The 18,759-nt window shown below is 49.4% G+C and overlaps 4 protein-coding genes across 4 annotated transcripts; 1 reads left to right on the plus strand and 3 right to left on the minus strand.

Moving 5' to 3' along the window:
• Positions 1-333: 333 nt before the first annotated feature.
• Positions 334-1,869, minus strand: CCOS01_16889 (alpha-L-fucosidase 1; the record flags this gene model as incomplete). Its single annotated transcript, XM_060465024.1, has 1 exon — positions 334-1,869. The coding sequence occupies one exon, from the start codon at positions 1,867-1,869 to the stop codon at positions 334-336; it is 1,536 nt and encodes a 511-aa protein (XP_060304389.1).
• Positions 1,870-3,033: 1,164 nt separating this feature from the next.
• CCOS01_16890 (uncharacterized protein) lies at positions 3,034-3,222 on the plus strand (the record flags this gene model as incomplete). The annotated part of the gene is made up of 1 exon (XM_060465025.1): positions 3,034-3,222. The coding sequence occupies one exon, from the start codon at positions 3,034-3,036 to the stop codon at positions 3,220-3,222; it is 189 nt and encodes a 62-aa protein (XP_060304390.1).
• Positions 3,223-5,307: 2,085 nt separating this feature from the next.
• On the minus strand, positions 5,308-9,177 carry CCOS01_16891 (uncharacterized protein; the record flags this gene model as incomplete). Its single annotated transcript, XM_060465026.1, has 1 exon — positions 5,308-9,177. The coding sequence occupies one exon, from the start codon at positions 9,175-9,177 to the stop codon at positions 5,308-5,310; it is 3,870 nt and encodes a 1,289-aa protein (XP_060304391.1).
• Positions 9,178-13,984: 4,807 nt separating this feature from the next.
• On the minus strand, positions 13,985-16,471 carry CCOS01_16892 (WSC domain-containing protein; the record flags this gene model as incomplete). The annotated part of the gene is made up of 3 exons (XM_060465027.1): positions 13,985-14,117; positions 14,842-16,267; positions 16,333-16,471. 3 exons carry the CDS (start codon positions 16,469-16,471, stop codon positions 13,985-13,987), a joined length of 1,698 nt encoding a protein of 565 aa, XP_060304392.1.
• Positions 16,472-18,759: the final 2,288 nt, after the last annotated feature.

Below are 18,759 nucleotides of genomic sequence, written 5' to 3' on the forward strand. Positions count from 1 at the left end.
ATCTTCTCAGGACAGCAGACTAGGTCTTCTAGAACAGCTACTCGCTCGCATCATTCTACTTATCTCTATCAAGCCCCATAGAACACGACGCTTTTTAGCTGCCTATATCAAGATATCTCATCCCGCATAGCATGCAAAATTCGTTCTGTTGTCAATCATGTGCTATTGTCTCAACAAAAGCGAATTGACGCTCGAAAGACGTAATCTTTCCATAACAATACTCTCATGCTAAGTAAAGACTTCAGCTCTTTGAGAGCCATTATTACATGTTTCAACCAAATCTCTGAGGTAATGACTAAGAGATGTCTAGCGTGATCTAGACTTTCTTCTAACTCATACTGTCTTGGTGCCGAGGACTAGAATGCTCTGGATCAAGGGTACAGCATTTGCTTGCGTGACCTGGAAGCGGACACTGGAGGTCTCCACGGCCGCTTCGAGTCTGTGAATCCGTTTATAGCCAAGTGAAGTGCCGTTAACAACGGTCTTGAAAACTCCGTTAGCAACACAGTCAATGGCATAACCGCCGACTCGCTGGCCGAGTGCAATGTGCTCTTGGAGGACGAAGGCATCGACGAGCACCGTGCCACCCAAATCAATCTCGATCCAGCCGGTACGTTCCCCATCTTCCATGGTCCAATAAGTATCAAGTGAAGAGGTCAGAACGTTTGCAGGGCCGAACGTGGTAGAGTTGATCCCGCCTCGAACGCTACTGGCTGTTACAATTGACTCGGGACTGGTCAAGTTTCGACCAAGGAAGGCGTCTCTGAGACTTTTAAACTCCATGAGAGCATTGATGTCCTCCTGTGTAACTTGGCCAGTTGTATCCGGCGGCACGTCGAGCAGAAGACTGACGCTCCGCCCAACAGACTGCAAATACATGTCCAAGAGCTGCTGTCCCGTCTTGGGCTGTTCATTGGCGTGCCAGAACCAGCCGGTGCGAACCCGAGCGTCGGCCTCAGCAGGGGTCCAGTACAGTCCATCTCGCAGCCCTATCTCGAGATCTGTTTCGCTCAGGCGATCTTGGTCCTGCGTCCGGCTGATGGTATGCCAATTGGTGGGGATCGTGACGCCTTCTTCGTTGCCCACCCATCGAGCGTCCACGCCTTGGTGACCCCACATGACTGCCGCTGGTTGGTGATAGCGGATGATGTCCCGGAACCCGGCCCAGTCAAAGCTTTGAACGGTGCTGGAGCCGCTGGCGCCGTCCAGCCAAATCTCAAACAGCGACACGGGGCTACCGTCTTCAAGAGTCATGTTGACGAGTTCCGTGAGTTGACGGCGGTAGAGATCGTTGTAGTCGCCTGCAGTATCATCACCGAAGATCTGGGGCTCATCGTAGATAGTGCCGTTGAGTAGTGGTTTGGGCATAGCTGGGTCACGGTGGATATCCCAGGGTGACAAGTAAACGCCAAACTTGAGATTAAATTTCTTGGCTGAGACGGCTGCCATGCGAACCACATCCGCTTGCAGCCCGGCTGCTGAGCGATTCTTGGCCCAGCCGCCGTTGGCAATTTTGTAAGTAGTAGTTGAGGTGTTCCACAGCGCCATGCCATCGTGGTGTTTGGCCGTTAAGATCATGCCGGACATGCCCGCATCGGAAAAGGACTTTGCCCACTGGTCGGTGTCGAGCGCCGTCGGATTGAATACGTCAGGAGTTTGCTGGCTTCTACCCCATTCCTCATCGGTGAACGTGTTGGGCCCAAAGTGGATGAAGGCGTAGTACTCCATGCGGTGCCAGTCGAGCTGACGTTGGACGGGGAACTGCAGAAATTCGGCTGGAGGAGCGATAACCTGGCCATTGACCTGACCGATGGCCAGCATGAGGCATGCGGCCATCACGAGCAGCATCTCACGATACAGAGAGCTCATTGTTTTGCTTAGCCGCCCCAAAAGTCGAAGCATGGCGGTGAATGAATGCAGTACTGGCTGGCCGGCTACTTTTGGGGCATGATATGGTAGTCGATCTCTCAATCTTTTTGGGGTCACTAGCTGTTTATGGTCGGGACTTTAATATATTAAGAGGTGGTTTCCCCTCATTTGCACGGCTACGTGGTTTATGCTTGGCCGCTTGAAATGCAATGCCCCACTCCGTCTCGGTGGTGATGTTACCTCACCACAAGCTTAACTTCCTAACTGGGCAGGGAGACTTGTCCATGAAACGTCACATGCGAGCTATTGCCTTTGGAAAAGGCAATTTCTTTTGGATCTTGTGTTATCTATGCCCTCAAAACGCATTACCTGACGACTGGATTTGTTACCAAGACCGACTGTCATTTACGGAAGAAACGACAGGATAACTTCTATCTACTCATCTTTGTCTTTGACTTTTGCTAACGAGAGGCAGCCCATGTGTCCCGCTCACTAACCATTGAACGTGCGTTTCCTAAAACATGCTTCGGCACCATACGTTGCTGACTGCTCTCGAATGTAAACCATGAATGAGTACGTACGACGTCGTCAAATGGGACCGGCCATTAGTTACCAACTCAATACGTTCATTTGACTTCACCATTGCAATGCGTAGTGCAGTTGTGTGCGTCCAGCATTTCAACTATTAATTTACGCCGATGTGAGTGGGTCGCCTCTTAGATAACCAAATCTTCTTTTGGTTACTTTTGTTCTTCTAGCGTGTTATGCACGTGCTCGTAGCTAAACACCCGGGGAAACAACACCAGCCATACCAACCTTGAGCTAATACACTTTACTCCAGCCAAAATTTCTCTTAGTGCTCCAAGTGCGTCTCGCTTCTTACTGATATAGCTCGAAGGCTCGGAGGGTATCTTTATAGGAACAGTCAATGGGTAAACGCGATCAAAAAACGTTATATACAACACCAGGTATTCGCTAGTCTTCACCGACCCAACTACTAATCCGGCCCTCATTAGCTAATCTACAGGAGAGCGGACGGGATCCCGAGTTTTCCAATGAGTATGGTGGTATGTGCTGTAGGGACTGGCAATACATTAATATATTGGGACTACATCCATTAGCAGGTATAGATGGCAAGAGGTTTCTGGCTCCTTACTACTCGACATGAATCTTTTCGCCAAGGGAGTGTATCCCAGTATAAAGCAAAAGTATAACCTTTGCTCTTGGCTGTATGGGTTTGAGATATGTGGAAGCATGACGAAGATTGGCGCTTGGAAAAATTGTCTAGTTTGTTGCAGTCTCGTATTCATAGCATACCTCTCATACTATTTACCATCTTCTATAGAAGGCTGAACTATTTAAGAGACCTCACCACTAATCAAGATACGTGATCTCGGCTCTATAGTCCCTAAGATCCATATTCATTTCCCCAGTAGATCGCATCCCGACTTTCATTTCCATTATTGACTTCGACTGGATACTTCGACTAAATAATCGGTCTCATTACGCATCTCGATGCCAGTATCGTAGCTATACAACATCTTTCTAAAATCCGATACACGAAGTTCTAAATCGGGTGTGAATTTTCCTTCTCGCCTTTGGAGTTTTCCTACAAAGATTTAGGTGACATTTTCTTTCTTTTAGATCAACTAGAAAGACTATTCAGCTAGGTATAGAGTGAAACAGGACATATATGGCGGAGAAGCGGCCCGAAAGTATCCCAATATAGTTTTATAGGGCTCAACAACCCTAAGTAAACCGCAAAGTATAGCTGCATATTAGACATTAGTATCGCATACTGGCGTTAGATACAAGAGAAGAGCGGAAAAAAAACTTGAAACATTATATCGCAGGTTCGACACAGTAGCTCTAAGAGGTGTATTGTTGGATCGGCCACGGTTTCGGCTTCACTCAGTCTTCTGTATACCTGTTTCCCGTCAAGGAGACACGTTTTATATACTGCAGATTCCTCGGCTCAGGTATCTTTCCATTATATAGGACGAGTTGCGACGTAAAAGGTAATTACGGAGCAAAGCTCTGAGCAAGTAATTAGCATAGCGGGTTTGGCCATGGCGCATTTGAGCATCTCCGAGTTCATGATTTACCTCACTTGCTGTCCAGGAGACGTGTGCCATATATACTCATGAAACTGCCATGCATGCTATCGTTGTAATAAACTCTCACTGGCCCCATTTGTATGTCTCCAGCTCGTAAGCAAAGTGCCTATCTTCTGACTCCCAATGCCGCCTTGTGCTCTTGCTGGGGTTATTGAATCAAATAAGCATATGGTTGTATAGATCTTTGGGGAGTGGACAGAAGTCTCAAAAACCGCATTTTTGACTTCTCCTGTCATGGTGGACTAAGTTCAGTTAGGTTCTCTGATATCCACATTCGTCCGTCTCATAAGATAACGCATAAGAAGTTCAAGTGCTTCATCGTACCGAGTCATTGGACAATGACACGAAATAAAACCAACCGCGCAATCATGTTGTCATCTCTGAGTGCTGCATGTGCCCAGAGGGCATTGACCAGGAAATCTCGCCTAGTTGGAAACGACACCATTCAATATGAACGCGGCTGGTCTAGGGCCACGTTGAATAAGACTCGTGATCAAGTCAAAAATCACAATTGAAGATAAAGAAACATGATCTGGTGAGGGCCGTCAGTTATTGAGCTTTTCCAGGACAGTCTGGGTTCCTAGGTATATTGAACACAAACAAGGAAAGTCGCGTTTTTAGACTCGCACCCTGTCGTTGCAGACAACATGGGCATAGATATCCCATCGGCTGCTGTATAACGTCAAGATATACACCTCTAGTCTTCTCCGATACTTATCTGACATGAGACTTTTACTTAGGTGCACTAACTCGAAATAAAACGGCTACGATACCAAATGAACTGAATCAACACGCGATTCATACTTGGAGTCTCGTAAGCAGTACGTCCCTACAAGTTTCACATGATCAAGCGGTCGATAGAATACGTCCTAGAGGTGGACTTTCTAATGAGTTGCGAAAGCTTAGTAGCACCCGCGTTGTGCACCGAACGAAATTCGCACCCTATGAAATTGACCACCACCGAGTCTTTTGACCTCTTGCACCTAGCGCTTTGCTCCATCATCTTCCTCTTGCCATCTACCTTTGTTTTTCCCGTGTTTGCCAACACCGCCTTGTTTCGGTCACCCTCTGAGTGCAATGCGACTCCTATGGCGGCGTGCTCAATACTGTGAAAGCCAGGTCACAGCAACGAGCCACGCAGCCAACTACAGCATCTAACGCTGACATTTTGGTTTTGGGGGGATCTCTTTTCAAGTTGATTATCAGGAAACTAGAGACATAGATAACTAAGCCTTCTACACAATGAAAACCCAAATTTGCGAAGGCTGGCAAGGGGTCATATTAGGGCCAGCACTCAAGCAGACACGCAGCGACCGAGCCGCTACAACTCGTCCTTTTCAACAAAATCAGTCGCAGCAGCACCAAATGTTTTCTCGTCCGCCGCTGCACCCATAAGTTCGCCATATGCATCATCCGGATTATCTCCGATGCAATGATGGCACCAGAACAAATTGCCTGGGTCGTGCGCCTTCTTCACAGCCAGTAACTGCTCGTACGTCTTTTGGCCCCAGTACCTCGCCGTCCAGTTATGCATCACATACGAGCTCTCGGAGAAATAGCTGTTGGGACCGAGTTTGTACAAAGTGTTGTCAGACTGCTGCGTCGTCAGGGTGCGCGCGTTCCACAACATGAGCGCCGAGCGGAAGCCCGGCGAGATGGCCGTGCCGCCCGGCTGCGGGCTTCCGAGGTTGCCCGTCAGCGACGTGTAGAGGTAGTGGAATCCGCAGCGATAACCGTCTGAATCTGGCGACGTCTTGTCATTTTGCTCCAGAGTCTTGACGCAAATATCCAGCACATTCATCATAGTCGAGGCGAACTCTGTCTCCATGGCTCGTCGCGAGACAAGGACGGAATTCTGGGACCCTGTGGCCGCGTCGGAGGGCGGGTGCGGTGCCGGCAATGGGTTCATCACGGAGAGGAGGAACTTGTTGGGGGGCATGGTCAGAAGGTATTCATACGCCGACTTGAAATTGTTTTCCTGCGTGGCCTCGGGTTTGGTCTGAAGCACGTCTACGAGGCTGTCGCGGAATAGGATGTAGTCCTGATCTGTCTGACCGCCGGCGTAAAAGTACTCAAAGTTGAACGTCCAGGTGACCGAGCAGAGGTCTCCGGTCGCCTTGTACTGGCTGGGGTCGATAAAGAAGGCAGGCTGCGTGCTGACCTTGGAATTGAGTCTCAGCTGCCATGCAGTGAAGCGAGTCCACATGTCGCGCAGCCACTGGTAGCCAAAGTCGCGCGAGTCCTGGCAAAAAGTGCCACTCTGGTTCATGAAGACGCGGCTGAGGCCTCCATCCGGAACGACGTGGGCGCGGATCGTCATGGAGAGAATGACGCCCCAGACACCGCCGCCGCCACCGCGCATGGCCCAGAAGAGCTGCGGGTTGTGATGACGACTGGCAATCTTCTTGTGCACTACGGTCTGGCCGTTTGCATCGTGGCCAACTTGCAGAACCTCAATTTCGAGCAGGTTATCAACACCTAGACCCATAGATGGCGCAAAGGGCCCATGGCCGCCGCCGAGATGGAAGCCGACCATACCAACCGTGGAGCACCAGCCCGAAGCCACGACGCGGTTATGTTTGGCCGAGAAGGCGTGCATCTCGGCAAAGATGGAGCCGGCGCCGAAGCGGAATGCACCGGCAGGGGCCAGGGCCTTGTCCTCGTCCCAGGTCGGCAAAAAGGACTTATCCTTGAGCAAGATTGTGCGGACCAGGATGCCGCCAGTTGGGCATGAGTTGCGGCTGTTGTACTCGTGACCAGTACCAGCAGTGGCGATACACAGACGGTGCTGCGCGGCAAACGTGAGAGCGGCGGCAATATGACGCTCGTTGAGCGGAAAGACGACAATGAAGGGATTCCAGTTGCGATACTCGTTCTGGTGCAGCGCCGCCTTGCACATGTCAGACGCCGTGTTCCACACGGAAGCGCCAGCTTCCAGAACGAAGCACGGGCGCTGCATCTCGGCAACGTCCTCGTAGTAGTACAGCGCCTTGAGACCCTCAGGTGCATCACCTAGGCCGTAGAAGGACTGTTCGTTGATGGATCCCGTTGGGACCGGCGCTGGCTGCGGCTGCGGGTATTTGCTCCACCGGACGCCGAGCCGGGGCACGGTGGGGTCCAGCGCCTGCTCTAACTTACGGATGGCTGTCTTGGTGGGCCAGCAGCTAGAGTCTTGAGGCGTGCACCAGTCGTGGCGAAGTCCGCCATTCAGTGTTTCAAGACGCGGCGAAGAGGATAGGGCACCGGCGGATGATGCTGTTTCTGCATGTATCGACTCGGCCGGGTCGCACGAGACGGCGCCGCAGAAGTCATTCTGAGGGCCGCACGAGTAGCGGCAGTGGGCATTGCACGGATTGCACCGGCCCATAGCCCATTGCGTATTCAAGCTTGGCATATTCTTCTTGTTGTTTACGAATGCTGCCGGCTGATTCGGCGCCCCGCAGTCTAGCACGGCATATGAGTACACCGGCTGGAACTGGAACTGGAAGCGACATGTGGTGATATCACCGTTGGCGCTGGCAAGGAGCACTACGCTGGGATCCTCATCCGAATGCGAGACTGAATAGTGCTGCACGCCGCGGAAGGGATAGTTGGGCCACTGTAAGGACGCTTGACCGTCGGCAGTGAAGTTCCATTGCGCGAGGCCTTCTTGATAGTGGCTGGATACCTGCAGTGTGCGCCACGATCCCAGCAGCGCGGGAAGTGCCCCGGCAATGCCATGTTCAGAGTGGCTAACAGGGCTGATGGGCTTAGAGGCAGCCTCGGGCTCGATGTTGGTCTTGGTCTCCTCCTTGGGCTTGGTGGCAGCCGCCGAGATGCCGTCCGGAGAAAAGGAACATCCTGCCGCTGACGTCTTACAGCGGAACATGAGAAAGTTGCCGCACTCGGGCGTATCCATGGCGGCATAGAAGCTGGCCGGCGCCGGCTCTCCAGTGTGGTTGCATGCCAGAAATGCCACCTCGAGCTCGCCAATATCTGGCAGCCGTGACACTAAGCAGTCCTCCACGTGGGCCTTTGCGCCGCTGCCGCATCGCAGGACCAGCTCGCCGGCGCCGCGCCGTTCGTAGGTGCACGTCTGGGGGTATGGACTGTCTGTGGTAACGGTCATGACGTTCTGGTTGTCGATGTCGGTGAAGCTCTGCGCGAACTCGAACTTGCCGGACCCGAGCTGCTCAGCGCCAAATGAGCGCCAGGTGCCCTCCCAGGGGGAGATATTGTCGCTGCTCGTAAGGGCCGGCATAGCAAAGTCCAAATTTAGCATCAGGAAACTTCCGTTTCCGATGCTTTCGCTGTTCACGCTGTCAACCTCCTCCTGCTGCGGTGCGTTGTTGGGGTCAAGCTGAACGGTGCTGTTCAGCTGCGCCGGCGGGCATGTGTCCCAGGAGTCACCACACGCAAAGCACTGGTCGATACAGTCACTCGACATGCGCGGCATGCTCTCTCTGTCGGTGCCTGTCCAGCCTACGGTTGCCAGATACGCGCACTGCACGCAGCCGGTGCTAACAAGCGGCTCGTCCTCCTTTCTAATCTGCAGGCGATCACGTAGCACGGCATTTTCGTTGATCTCGTTGACCATCACAAATGCTGTGCGGAAGTAGGCCTCCTGCGGCATCCGGAACGCCGAACCGTCAGCGCCAGGGATGACTGCGCAAGTGCCATGCTTCATCCACTCGGACATGATGAAGCATTGCATGGTGTTCTTGAACTTTGAATTGGTCGGCCAGAAGTAATTAAGCAGGCCAGCAAAGGTCGTGAGGATCGTCTCGTCAAACTCCTCGCCATTCAGGCAGCCGTAGGGTTGGTTCTTGGCACCGGTGCCGCCAGACGACCCAGGCCAAAGTCCGTGTAGCGTGATGTCGGCCGCGTGCTCGGCAAAGGTGTTCCTCTGTACCGCCAGCGTGTAGGCGTCGATGGGAATGAGCCCGGCCGGCTGGCGCAACGAATTGCACAGCGAGTAAGGTGGTGGCTTCTGCTGCAGACCGCCGTGCTTGTCTCTGGTGACGCATTTGCTCTTCCACTTAAGGTCGCACGTTTTGGGGTGGAAGTTGAGCTCGTTGAAGCGTCGCAGCGGGATTGGGTTGGAGGAGCAGTCGTCCGACTTGCCGGAGCACCACTGCGCGGTGACCAGGCTGATCAGGGTCAGCACCAGCGCAAGTTGCGCATGCCAAGCCATGCCTGCTTGCCGATGCATATTGCCGGGTTGATGTCGTTTGTTTTTTCTATCGATGCTACTGTTTCTCTTCTATCTTACTGTTTAGGTATCTAGGACAGGAATTTCAGACGGACGTGGCGACTCTATATATTTCGTAGAAGGTATGCCCCGATCCTCTGCCCATTCATCGCCAAATGCCAATTGCCAGACTGCTGTATCCGTAGTCTGCGCTTGAAAACGACGGATCACACTTTCCTGTATGATCAAACATCTTCTGGTTATATCTTGACTGCCGAATCCGGTCTCATGTTCTTGCCAAAGTCAAGGGATGCATCTCTGCTCTAGCAGGCTGGAATAGGCCGGAGCTGTCACACATTCTTGCATTAGAGCCACCTCTACGTTCAGTCATGGCATCTCACGTATCAACGACCAATTGCCATCTCTGATGCCAGCAATGATCCCAGGGACCTAGAGCTGAACGTGAGAGCTAAAGTTTTGCTAGCGGCCTTTAGCTGCTGCGGCTGAGTCCGCAACTATCGCAAGCGGCAGGTGAGTGAGCTGTTTCTTAGGGCGAGCTGAGATGGGTTGGGTCGATTAACACCAAATCATTCGAGGCGAAACTCACGTGGGTGAGACAGTAGTCGAGGCCCAAGCCACGAAAGGACCGAGGACCCAATCCACAACTCACAGCGATTCAGAATCCCGCCCAGGCCTGTTGGCTCACCACGGTTCATCGCGTGCCGTGCCGCCTCGATTCGCCCAAACGCTTGGCGGGCGTGCAATCAAGTGCTAGGAAGCAGATTCTAGATACATTCCAGCCAGGGCTTCCGCACACATGGAACATAATCTCTTGTCCCCTGAGCATCCTCTGCCTGTTAAGTTGCCGCGAATTTGTGGTCAGCCAAGATAGGACATTTTCTACTATCATCATGGTTCCTGGACAACCAAAACTGGTTTGAAGGACGGAAAGGTGCCTTCTTTCCGTAATAATCAGAGGACCGCCGCCGAGATCCGACAAATTCCTTGGCACTAATTCCACCTGCAGCCATTTTGATGCCAAGGGCAAGATCCGGCCACCTTCCCGTGCTGCAGTAAACCGTCTCGGAAACGTGAGCGTCTATCATTAGCTCGGATAGAAACGTATGTATTCGAGACGAAGTTGGGTTGACAGCTTCTTTCTCTCTGCGCCTTTTGATACTTCCTTGAATGGAAGAATGGGAAGGACTTTTGGGCATCAATCCATCAATGCGAATCACTGCGGTTCGGGGAAGTGCTGCCAAGATGGGAACAGGGCGATTCGCAAGGAGATACGAGGTAGGGGATCTCACTACTGAAGACTGACGACTCGAAGTCAGCCACAAGCCCACTACTTCTATAGTCAATGACTTGATCCGAACAAAGCTCTATGTCGCCCAGCCTTCAAGACTTGCTAGAATTCATCACGATGGCCATTCCAGACTCCACGAGCGGAAAGTTGCTGGTGCCATAGGGGATGAATATGAAGTGGCTTCGCGAAGTCCGAATACGAGCTCTCGAAAACGGCAATCCGTCGTATGGAGCGGGCTATCGGCAACATTGACACTTGTCAGGGTACCAAGGAAATTTTAGGCTTGGCCTTCGTCGAGAACGTGGTTCATGTTAGGCTGTTAGCAAAGTTCTAGTTCAGCTTGCCACGGTTTGTCGCGCCGTGCCGCATCTAGAGCGGCTGAGGACAGCCTATAGTTAGCACCGCCGCTAAGCTCGTTAGTTCGTGAACCCTACCAAGACGATTTGTGCGGGGTAAGAGCCTCATTGAAAGTTTGAAACATTCAATTCAGTCAACCTTCATATCAGGGTTTTCAGCTTGCCTCGGATGTCTTAGACATAATGATGAAAACAGTGTTAATTTTTTGTTCTATTCCGGTCACCATAGATAACTATGATGGGCTGACTGTCAAGGCCAGTTGCCAGCGGTAGAAAACTACAACGCCAACGGCTCTAGAGGGTTGTACCGCCGTATTAGGCCGTAATGCTTGGCGCGCCGTTAGCCATATATGCAAATGTGGTTATGTAAGATACGTAGGGATACGGTAATTGAGCTGATTCGAAATCAGATGGATCGAAATAAGCTGGGGGCAAACGAAACGTCGGCAAAACTCCCGTGGATCTTCTTGTAGCCTTCCTAAATTAGTTCTTTTCCCTTGAACTTATAAAGGTGTTATATGTTACGAGAAAACGAATACCATTGGAAAGCTCTTTAATAGATTTAAGACAATTAGGCTGCAAAGAAACGAATTAAACCCTTTACTTGCTTTAATATATAGCTAGGCTTAGTCCTGCTACTACTCCCTCCACCATGAACACCGAAAGCCTCCTAGACTATCTGACTATGCTAGAGAAGACAATCCCTAGCTTTTACTGCTGTGTTGGTAGAAGTATAAAGATCGTTAGCCCTCTTCTAGCTAATACCTACGGGTATTCTGTGCCTGGCGTGTAGGAACCTATTCCTACGTCGGTTATGGCCCGCGACTACTTTGCGAGGTACGAAGCAATTCTACTTGGATTCTGTACGACGAACTAGTACTTACCTTAGTAATGCTTAGTGACCAGACTTGGGAGAGCATACTAGCCCATGGAGACTTTGATTACATCGTTATCGGTTTAGGCTTTACTGCTCTTGCCTTTATTAGAAGGCTGTCGAACTCGACCCCTATGTCAAGATCCTTTGTTTGGAGCGTGGAGGTAATGACTCCTTTTTGAACTACTGTGCACCTTTATATGAGTGCTACCGTCTCATATTTAATTTCTTACAAGCTTTTAGCTTCCCTCCCCCTTTTAGAATTTACTAATTCTTTTCAAAATGATTCTGGGATGACCCTCTGAGATATTTCCCTGGACCCTCTCACGTAAGACCTTCGAAACACGGAGCTTGGGTTTTGCTACGGCTCTTGCCCATTTTTCGGTGGCCGATCTACATTTTGGTCGGCTTGGAGCCCGAGACCGAGTCTAGATCTCATGCGCGACTTTCCCGAGGCTATGAAAAAGACTGCTGAACACGAATGGTTCTAGGAAGAGGCCAAGAGGCTCTTGAATGTCACACCCGCATCTTAGATCAATGATGGCGTTTTGAAAGCCTACAAGCTGCATTGATCGCATTCTCAAAGATTCAATTAGCAATATTCCTACTGCGAACTATGTTGAGTTAGCCCCGCTTGCCGTCGGGCGACGTAACCCGACTTCTCGTCTGCGGTTTGATAAGTTTTCTGTTCTTGGGTATCGTCTTGGCATCTTGAAACGATAGAGATAACTAGCTAAAGCTAATAATGGAGCGCCTTTGGAAACAAAAAGTTGACTGTGCGGTGAAAAGTATGGAGAAAGGTGACGAAGATGATTGTGTCCGCATGATCGAAACCAGCAAGGGCACTTTATTGTGGACTGGTAATAAGATTCAGATTATCCTTTACGCTAGAACGGTCCCTAATGCTACTATATTGCTTAACTCTTTTGAGAGTTGCCGCGATACTGTCGGTGAGAGATTTACTGGCTACTACGATATATATATTTCTGTACGATGTCCCGTAAAGAACGTTAAGGGTTAGAAGAAGTAAGAGATACTTAAGATTGCTACTGTATACCTTGCCGGTAAAGAACCTAAGACTGGCCTATAATATTACGTTTCGGTTACGGCGATTTCTAAGAATGATGCAAAGAATGCGGCTCGCAAATTTCCATATTATGCTGCTGCGGCGACCCTTGATTAACTCATTGGCTCTGAGGACTACGTTGTGTTTGGTATGGAGCTGTCTTTTGTAATATAGACGATCGAAGCTAACCTGGTACTGTTTAGTCTGCTCGGCTCTTGGAGAGTTTAGCGAGAAGAATAATAAGAATTATGTCGCTCTTAATAAAGGCACTGACCCGACTTGAAACGTTACCTTGCAATACACCTTGAGCGACGACGATCGTATCTCTTGGGACGTGATGGATGAGGCAACCTTTAATACTATTATATAAATGGTAAGCGGTAATGAATACGAGCCGAGTATTGAATGGTGGGATGAGATAACTTATAGCTGGATTAAGACGAGGCTAGTAGTCGATACTATTCCTATACTTGGTATTGTCTACGAGTTAAGTACTTGTTTTATAGGACCGAAGGAGATTGTTGGTTCCGTGGATGAGCTTTATCGTCCTTAAGGGATTGAGAATATTTACGTTACTAGAGCTGCCCTTTTCCCGACTGCAGGTAGTTAGAACCCCACTATGACTATGTATAGATATGCTTTAGGCTTAGCTCATAAGCTATATAAGATAAAGCCTTAATAGAGCGATTAAAGGGAGAGATCGCGTTGCGGGGTGATTCGCTGCGATATACTATTAGTATGGATCTTTATATTACTTAAGCTCTAGTGGAGTAGATAGGAGTAGATTGACGATATTTAAGAGGCTACCTCGCTAGGTTAGATGGTCAAATTCGATATTTATCCTAATCTTAAGTATCTAGTCGTAATTAACGAGAGAGTCAGCTCGTAGATATTTTTGGAGGAATGAATGGTTAAAGTAGTGATCCATTGTAGTAAGATCTAGCGCTGAAACTTGAGCTTAAGTATGCATGTTGACTGCCTTATGCATGTTGTTTTAGTGAGGCTTCTGGGACGAGCAGTCTGGCGAGTCCGGCGTTCTGGGACGCCTTCTTCTTCGCTGTAAAAAGACTGTTAAACCGAGGTCATGTCGGCCCTTCCGCGGTGAACTCAGGCCAAATTAATTGAGTACTTTGAAACTGGAGGAATTTCCTTCGTTCTCGGGCTTTTGTGGCGGTGCCGGAAGAAGATCTGTATGGTTGGAGTCTGGGATTATAGTCGTTTCATTAGGGAAGGCTAGCTGAACGATCGAATAGCCTCTCCACATGGTACATGCGGATAAACGTCCAGTCTGTGCACGTAGGCTCGAGATAGTGACCTGTGGCGAGAATGGACTTGACTATACCCTCCCTCCTAGACCTGGGCAGAGACGTTAGTAAGTAGACGAATCGTGGCGGAAGGCTACGTGATATTATAAACGAGGTAGATTCAAGAAGGACTTAATAGTATCGCTAGTAAGGATTATAAAAGTCTGCGGCTAATATAAGGTCTTCCCCTGAGCGGATGAGCATAACCGATGATAAGGAGTGTATTTAATAATATATGGCGTTATTTTTATACCTTGGACGGCTAGGTTACTTATCTCAATACCCTATATCCTCGTTATTAACGAGTATGGGAATGTCTTGGGATTCCTTAACCGCAGATATCTCTCTAGACTAGGGTAACCTTAAAGTATATTGAGACTCTCGTCATAGACACTGCCGTTGACCGTAAATTCTGCGCTGTATATCGAAGAGAGACCTAATGATTTGCTTCTTGGTATTGCGCTCGAAGGGACTTGTCGGTGGTTGCATAACGCCTTCGATCAAGGCAAAATTTCCATTGAGTGTCGCTTTCAGAAGACCCTAGCTAGTTTCTTACTTCCCCTTTTTACGTTGGGCTAGTGGCATGATGTAGGTAGGTATAGAAAGAGAATAGTAGGACAAGGTAGAAATTGTGCTTGGTTCCAAAAGTTGTGGTGAAGATGCTGACGGGAGGAAGTTGAAACTATGTGGCCACCTGTGGTGAATATGAAGATGAAGAAGGGAAATTTCAAGAGCACGATGCACTTGTTAATGCGCCGGAACTATGAAAATCAGACCTCAGCTCCCCATCCCCCGTCACCAGCACAATGTCAAAAACTGTATTCCATCCGTTTGCCGCCAGAGGAATCGTTCTAGTGAATTCCACAAAACCTCTGATATGTGCGCTACCCATAACCATCGGTGTGCTCTCAGTTTGCAGCCTGGGTAACATTATGTTCTGCTGATGAACTCGGTGCGTGAGCTCGAGATAGACATCGCTGCCAGCCGACAGCAGATCCTCTCGGACCATAGCTACAACATTTAAGGTCATGTTTCCATCGGCTCCGGGGTTAGTATCCAAGCAAGACCTATCTGCCGCATAAATCAAACCGTCAGTCACTGGGAATCCGCCTGTACCACCGTTGTCAAAAGTCTCGACTTGGCCAGTAGAGAGGTCCGTTAATTGTACGTTGAAGCCCGAGATTCCAGTAGCTGGATCCAATTGAGTATTAAAGTGAAACCAGGCAAAAGACTCTCCAAAGAAACCCGTGGACAGCCCACCCTGGAAACGATCTCGTGAGGTTTGGATGAGTGTTCGTTGTCCGTTGCGTTGAGAGATGTCAATAGCAATGCCGAATCCCTCCGGGTCGCGATTTGTTGTACGCACGCGGATTCGCCCTTTAAAGATGATTGCTGTGCCGTCATTGCTAAGGTCTAGAGTGTCTATGTACGGCTTGATGTCGATTAGCTCTAGCGGGTCGCTCAGGATGACGGAATCAGGAACCGTGTTGATCATTCGCTCGAATACACTTGCGCAGGTGATTTGAAACGTGACACTGTCTACCATAGCCTGCATAGTGATGTTGCCGTCAACGCCGAAGATCCTCTTATCCGAATTTAGGGTGTCGTTATGGTTGAACACCAACGGATTGACACCGTCGTTCTGGAGATATCCACGAACGACGGCGGTGTCGAAGGCGGCAGGAGTATTGTCAAAGCTGACCACATTCGTATTGGACATCTCGCCGCCCGTCACATGTTGGTTTTCGTCTCCGTGAACTCGGCCGAGTGTGTGGCCACAGGCTACGAGCGCAACCATATCGCTATCGTTGAATCCGGCTCGGTGAAAAGTCGTCCTATGACTTTCCAGAGATTGTTCAGGCTTCGGAACTCCAGGAGGCCCAGCCATGATAGCGTCAATACGGCCAGCTCGGAAAGGAATCTTCTGGCCACCACACCCAGCCGCGGCGGTCACTACACTAAGTGCGAGCAGATCGGCGGCGCTAGCTCTTGGGTTGATAAAACTAGACATGTCTGCAAATGTACGATTGAATGCCTTTCCAAGGTTCTCATCGCGGTCTAGCTCGTACATGAGAGATGCATCGAGGCCACCAGTGCCGGCTCCCTTGTCATGGGTAGCAACATCGTGGAACGCGGCTCGGATCCATTCAGCGGAGTTTTGACGACCGACATTGTTTTGACCGTTACCGCAAGAGGCGACAACTAATATTAGGTTAGCAAAGATCACAAGCGAGGGCTTCACACATGGGGTCAATTTGTACTGCTACTGAAGCCAAAAATAGTGGCTCCGGATTGAATTGCGAGAAAGTCTTCCAAGAAGTCGTATCGCGAAGGCCAGACATATCCATCCGATTCCCATGAGGACAATGCCCAAACTAGGAAAGTGAGAAGTCGCGCCAGCCACATAGTGGATAGGGAAATTTTTCAAAGGGGTCTACACAATAGTGTAATGCAGTCTCTCAGCTAATAATGTGCAGAGTATTTCTCATTTATATTCAACTGATATGTGGTTAGATCTATCGAGAAGTCAGCTCAACATAACGAGGAAGGTAGTATTTGACAATGAGGGGATTACTATTATCATACATCACTCGGAAGGACTTACAATTCTAGAAGGTGGTACTGCCGAGCTTCGTATTACAGACCATTAGTCGTACTGCTTCCGGTGGGAGTCTCAACAGATTGGGTCGTGTTTGGCTTGGCATCGACCCACAAGATATACCACATCGCCTATAGAACTGGAGAGTAGGTGCATGAAGTTGCCGGAGTTGCTCACGCCCAGTGCTTTTTATGGGCCTCGGTAGCCGCAATTCGGCCGCCAAATACACTCGCGGACCACTTTGACAATAGGGTATACTCACGCAGCAGCAGAGCATCACCTTGATGTCTCTCTTGAGGCATACCATGTTTGAGAATAGCACAGGCCTGAAAGAACGGATACATAAGGCGCCAAGCGCTCCTCCTACAGCTTGAAGATCCACTCACCGTCAGGGTAATCAATACGAAAGATCGCTGGAGTGCTCTGGCATTTTCATCACCATTTTTGAGATAGCAAGACTCGCGGTACTTATAGGTAAGAAGGGGTTTACCAGGCTAGCATCTAGCTTACATTACCAAATTGTCAAGAAGTTGTCGAGGCCAGTTGACTAGCAGTCTCATTGCAAGAAGAGACATTAAGAAAACAAGAAAGAAAGAAAACAAAGGCTCCAAGATAGAAAGGGGCCGGTAAGGTTTGCTGTGACAGGTTACTAAACCAAAACACTATGCACAAGGGCTTACAGTACAACACCCGCTTTCTTACTGGCAATGGTTTCATCGTTGATTGGGTCAAGGGGGCAAACTTCATCAATCTTGCACGGTCCCGCAAAGACCGAAAAAAATACACGTCTAGCGCCCATATTGAAGCAATATACGCAAGGATAGACGAGGAAGATCTTGATCGAACAATAGTAATGTCTTGAAGGCAGGACTAAAGAGAGTGCCAGCTAAGGTGGCGGCAATGCTAGGTTGACGAACACGTCGCTACAAACGACTCAAGGTATAAGATTCAGCTTTACACATAGGGGCCGTTCGATGATCTCAATATAGGGTAGAGTATTATTAACAAAATAGGGTAAAGTAGGGTAGCCGAACTGGGGCGCTATGACTTCCCGGTTTAGCTAATTGATTATCAACCTACTAGAAGGAAAATCGACGTGTACTTAAAGAATGAGGTCGAAATAGCCGAGCGATAATGCTTTTAGGTAGGTGGGCATAATGAGCTCATTGAGGCCATAAGCGCGCAAGAAGTTGACGGGTCAAAGCCATCGCGTTCGTAGACTACGTAATGAAGAAGGACGTAGAAGCCCGGTATGTAATTCCAATATATCTCCGGACTGAAATAAAGATGAATGAATTACGACTAAGCTTAATAACGTCACCGCCGGGTTCAGGGCGTTGCGATTATTCCACTCAATTTCCGCTCCTTAGTTGCGAAATTTCTGTCTAGTCACCTAGGTCAAATGCTAGCTGTAGCCTGAACGCCGGCGGCATAGCGTGGCTTCAGCTCATTAATTTATGCCTCTGCAAAGTAAGCCTTTGTCGCGGCGGCCAGAACACCTACCGAGAGTCTTGCAGAGGATATGAGGAACTCTCCACAACCTCATACCAATGGCTCAAGTCGCGATTAACCGCATGACACAAGCGGCTGCCATCGCTTTTCCAGAATCCGCAGGACTCAGACCAGGCTTTTCGCTTGAGCACAGCCATCAAGCAGCAGTCGTCCGCTCGTTCATACATCGGCTGCCATTCTTCGGACATGGTAGTCTGAAACCTAAGTTAGGTCCGTCTTGGTTACGAAGTTTTGTCAGCTAGACTCACACCCCGATGTCTATCAGATCCTGAGCCCCTGATATTTGAGCCACTTTCACAATGATATGTTTTGTTATCTGACAGGGGCCATTTCCAAGTTGCAAAAGATTTATTTGGTCCCTTTAACAAGATCATTAATGTGGCACTAATGATCCCTGTCGAAGACGTCACTCATGACTCATAATCTGAAGTGGTTTTGTAAAACAATAGCGGCTCAAGATGCCGTCGAGAATGTTTATAAGAATGGTAAAAGTCCATGCAAGCATAGACGACATCACAGTAGAAACAGGCCCAGGTAATCTTCAATCACCTAACTCAGTCGCGTGTGTCCAGGCCCCTGCTTG

The sequence above is a fragment of the Colletotrichum costaricense genome, assembly GCF_030867565.1.
Source record: "Colletotrichum costaricense strain IMI 309622 chromosome Unknown Scaffold_35.1, whole genome shotgun sequence".
Taxonomy (NCBI): domain Eukaryota; kingdom Fungi; phylum Ascomycota; class Sordariomycetes; order Glomerellales; family Glomerellaceae; genus Colletotrichum; species Colletotrichum costaricense.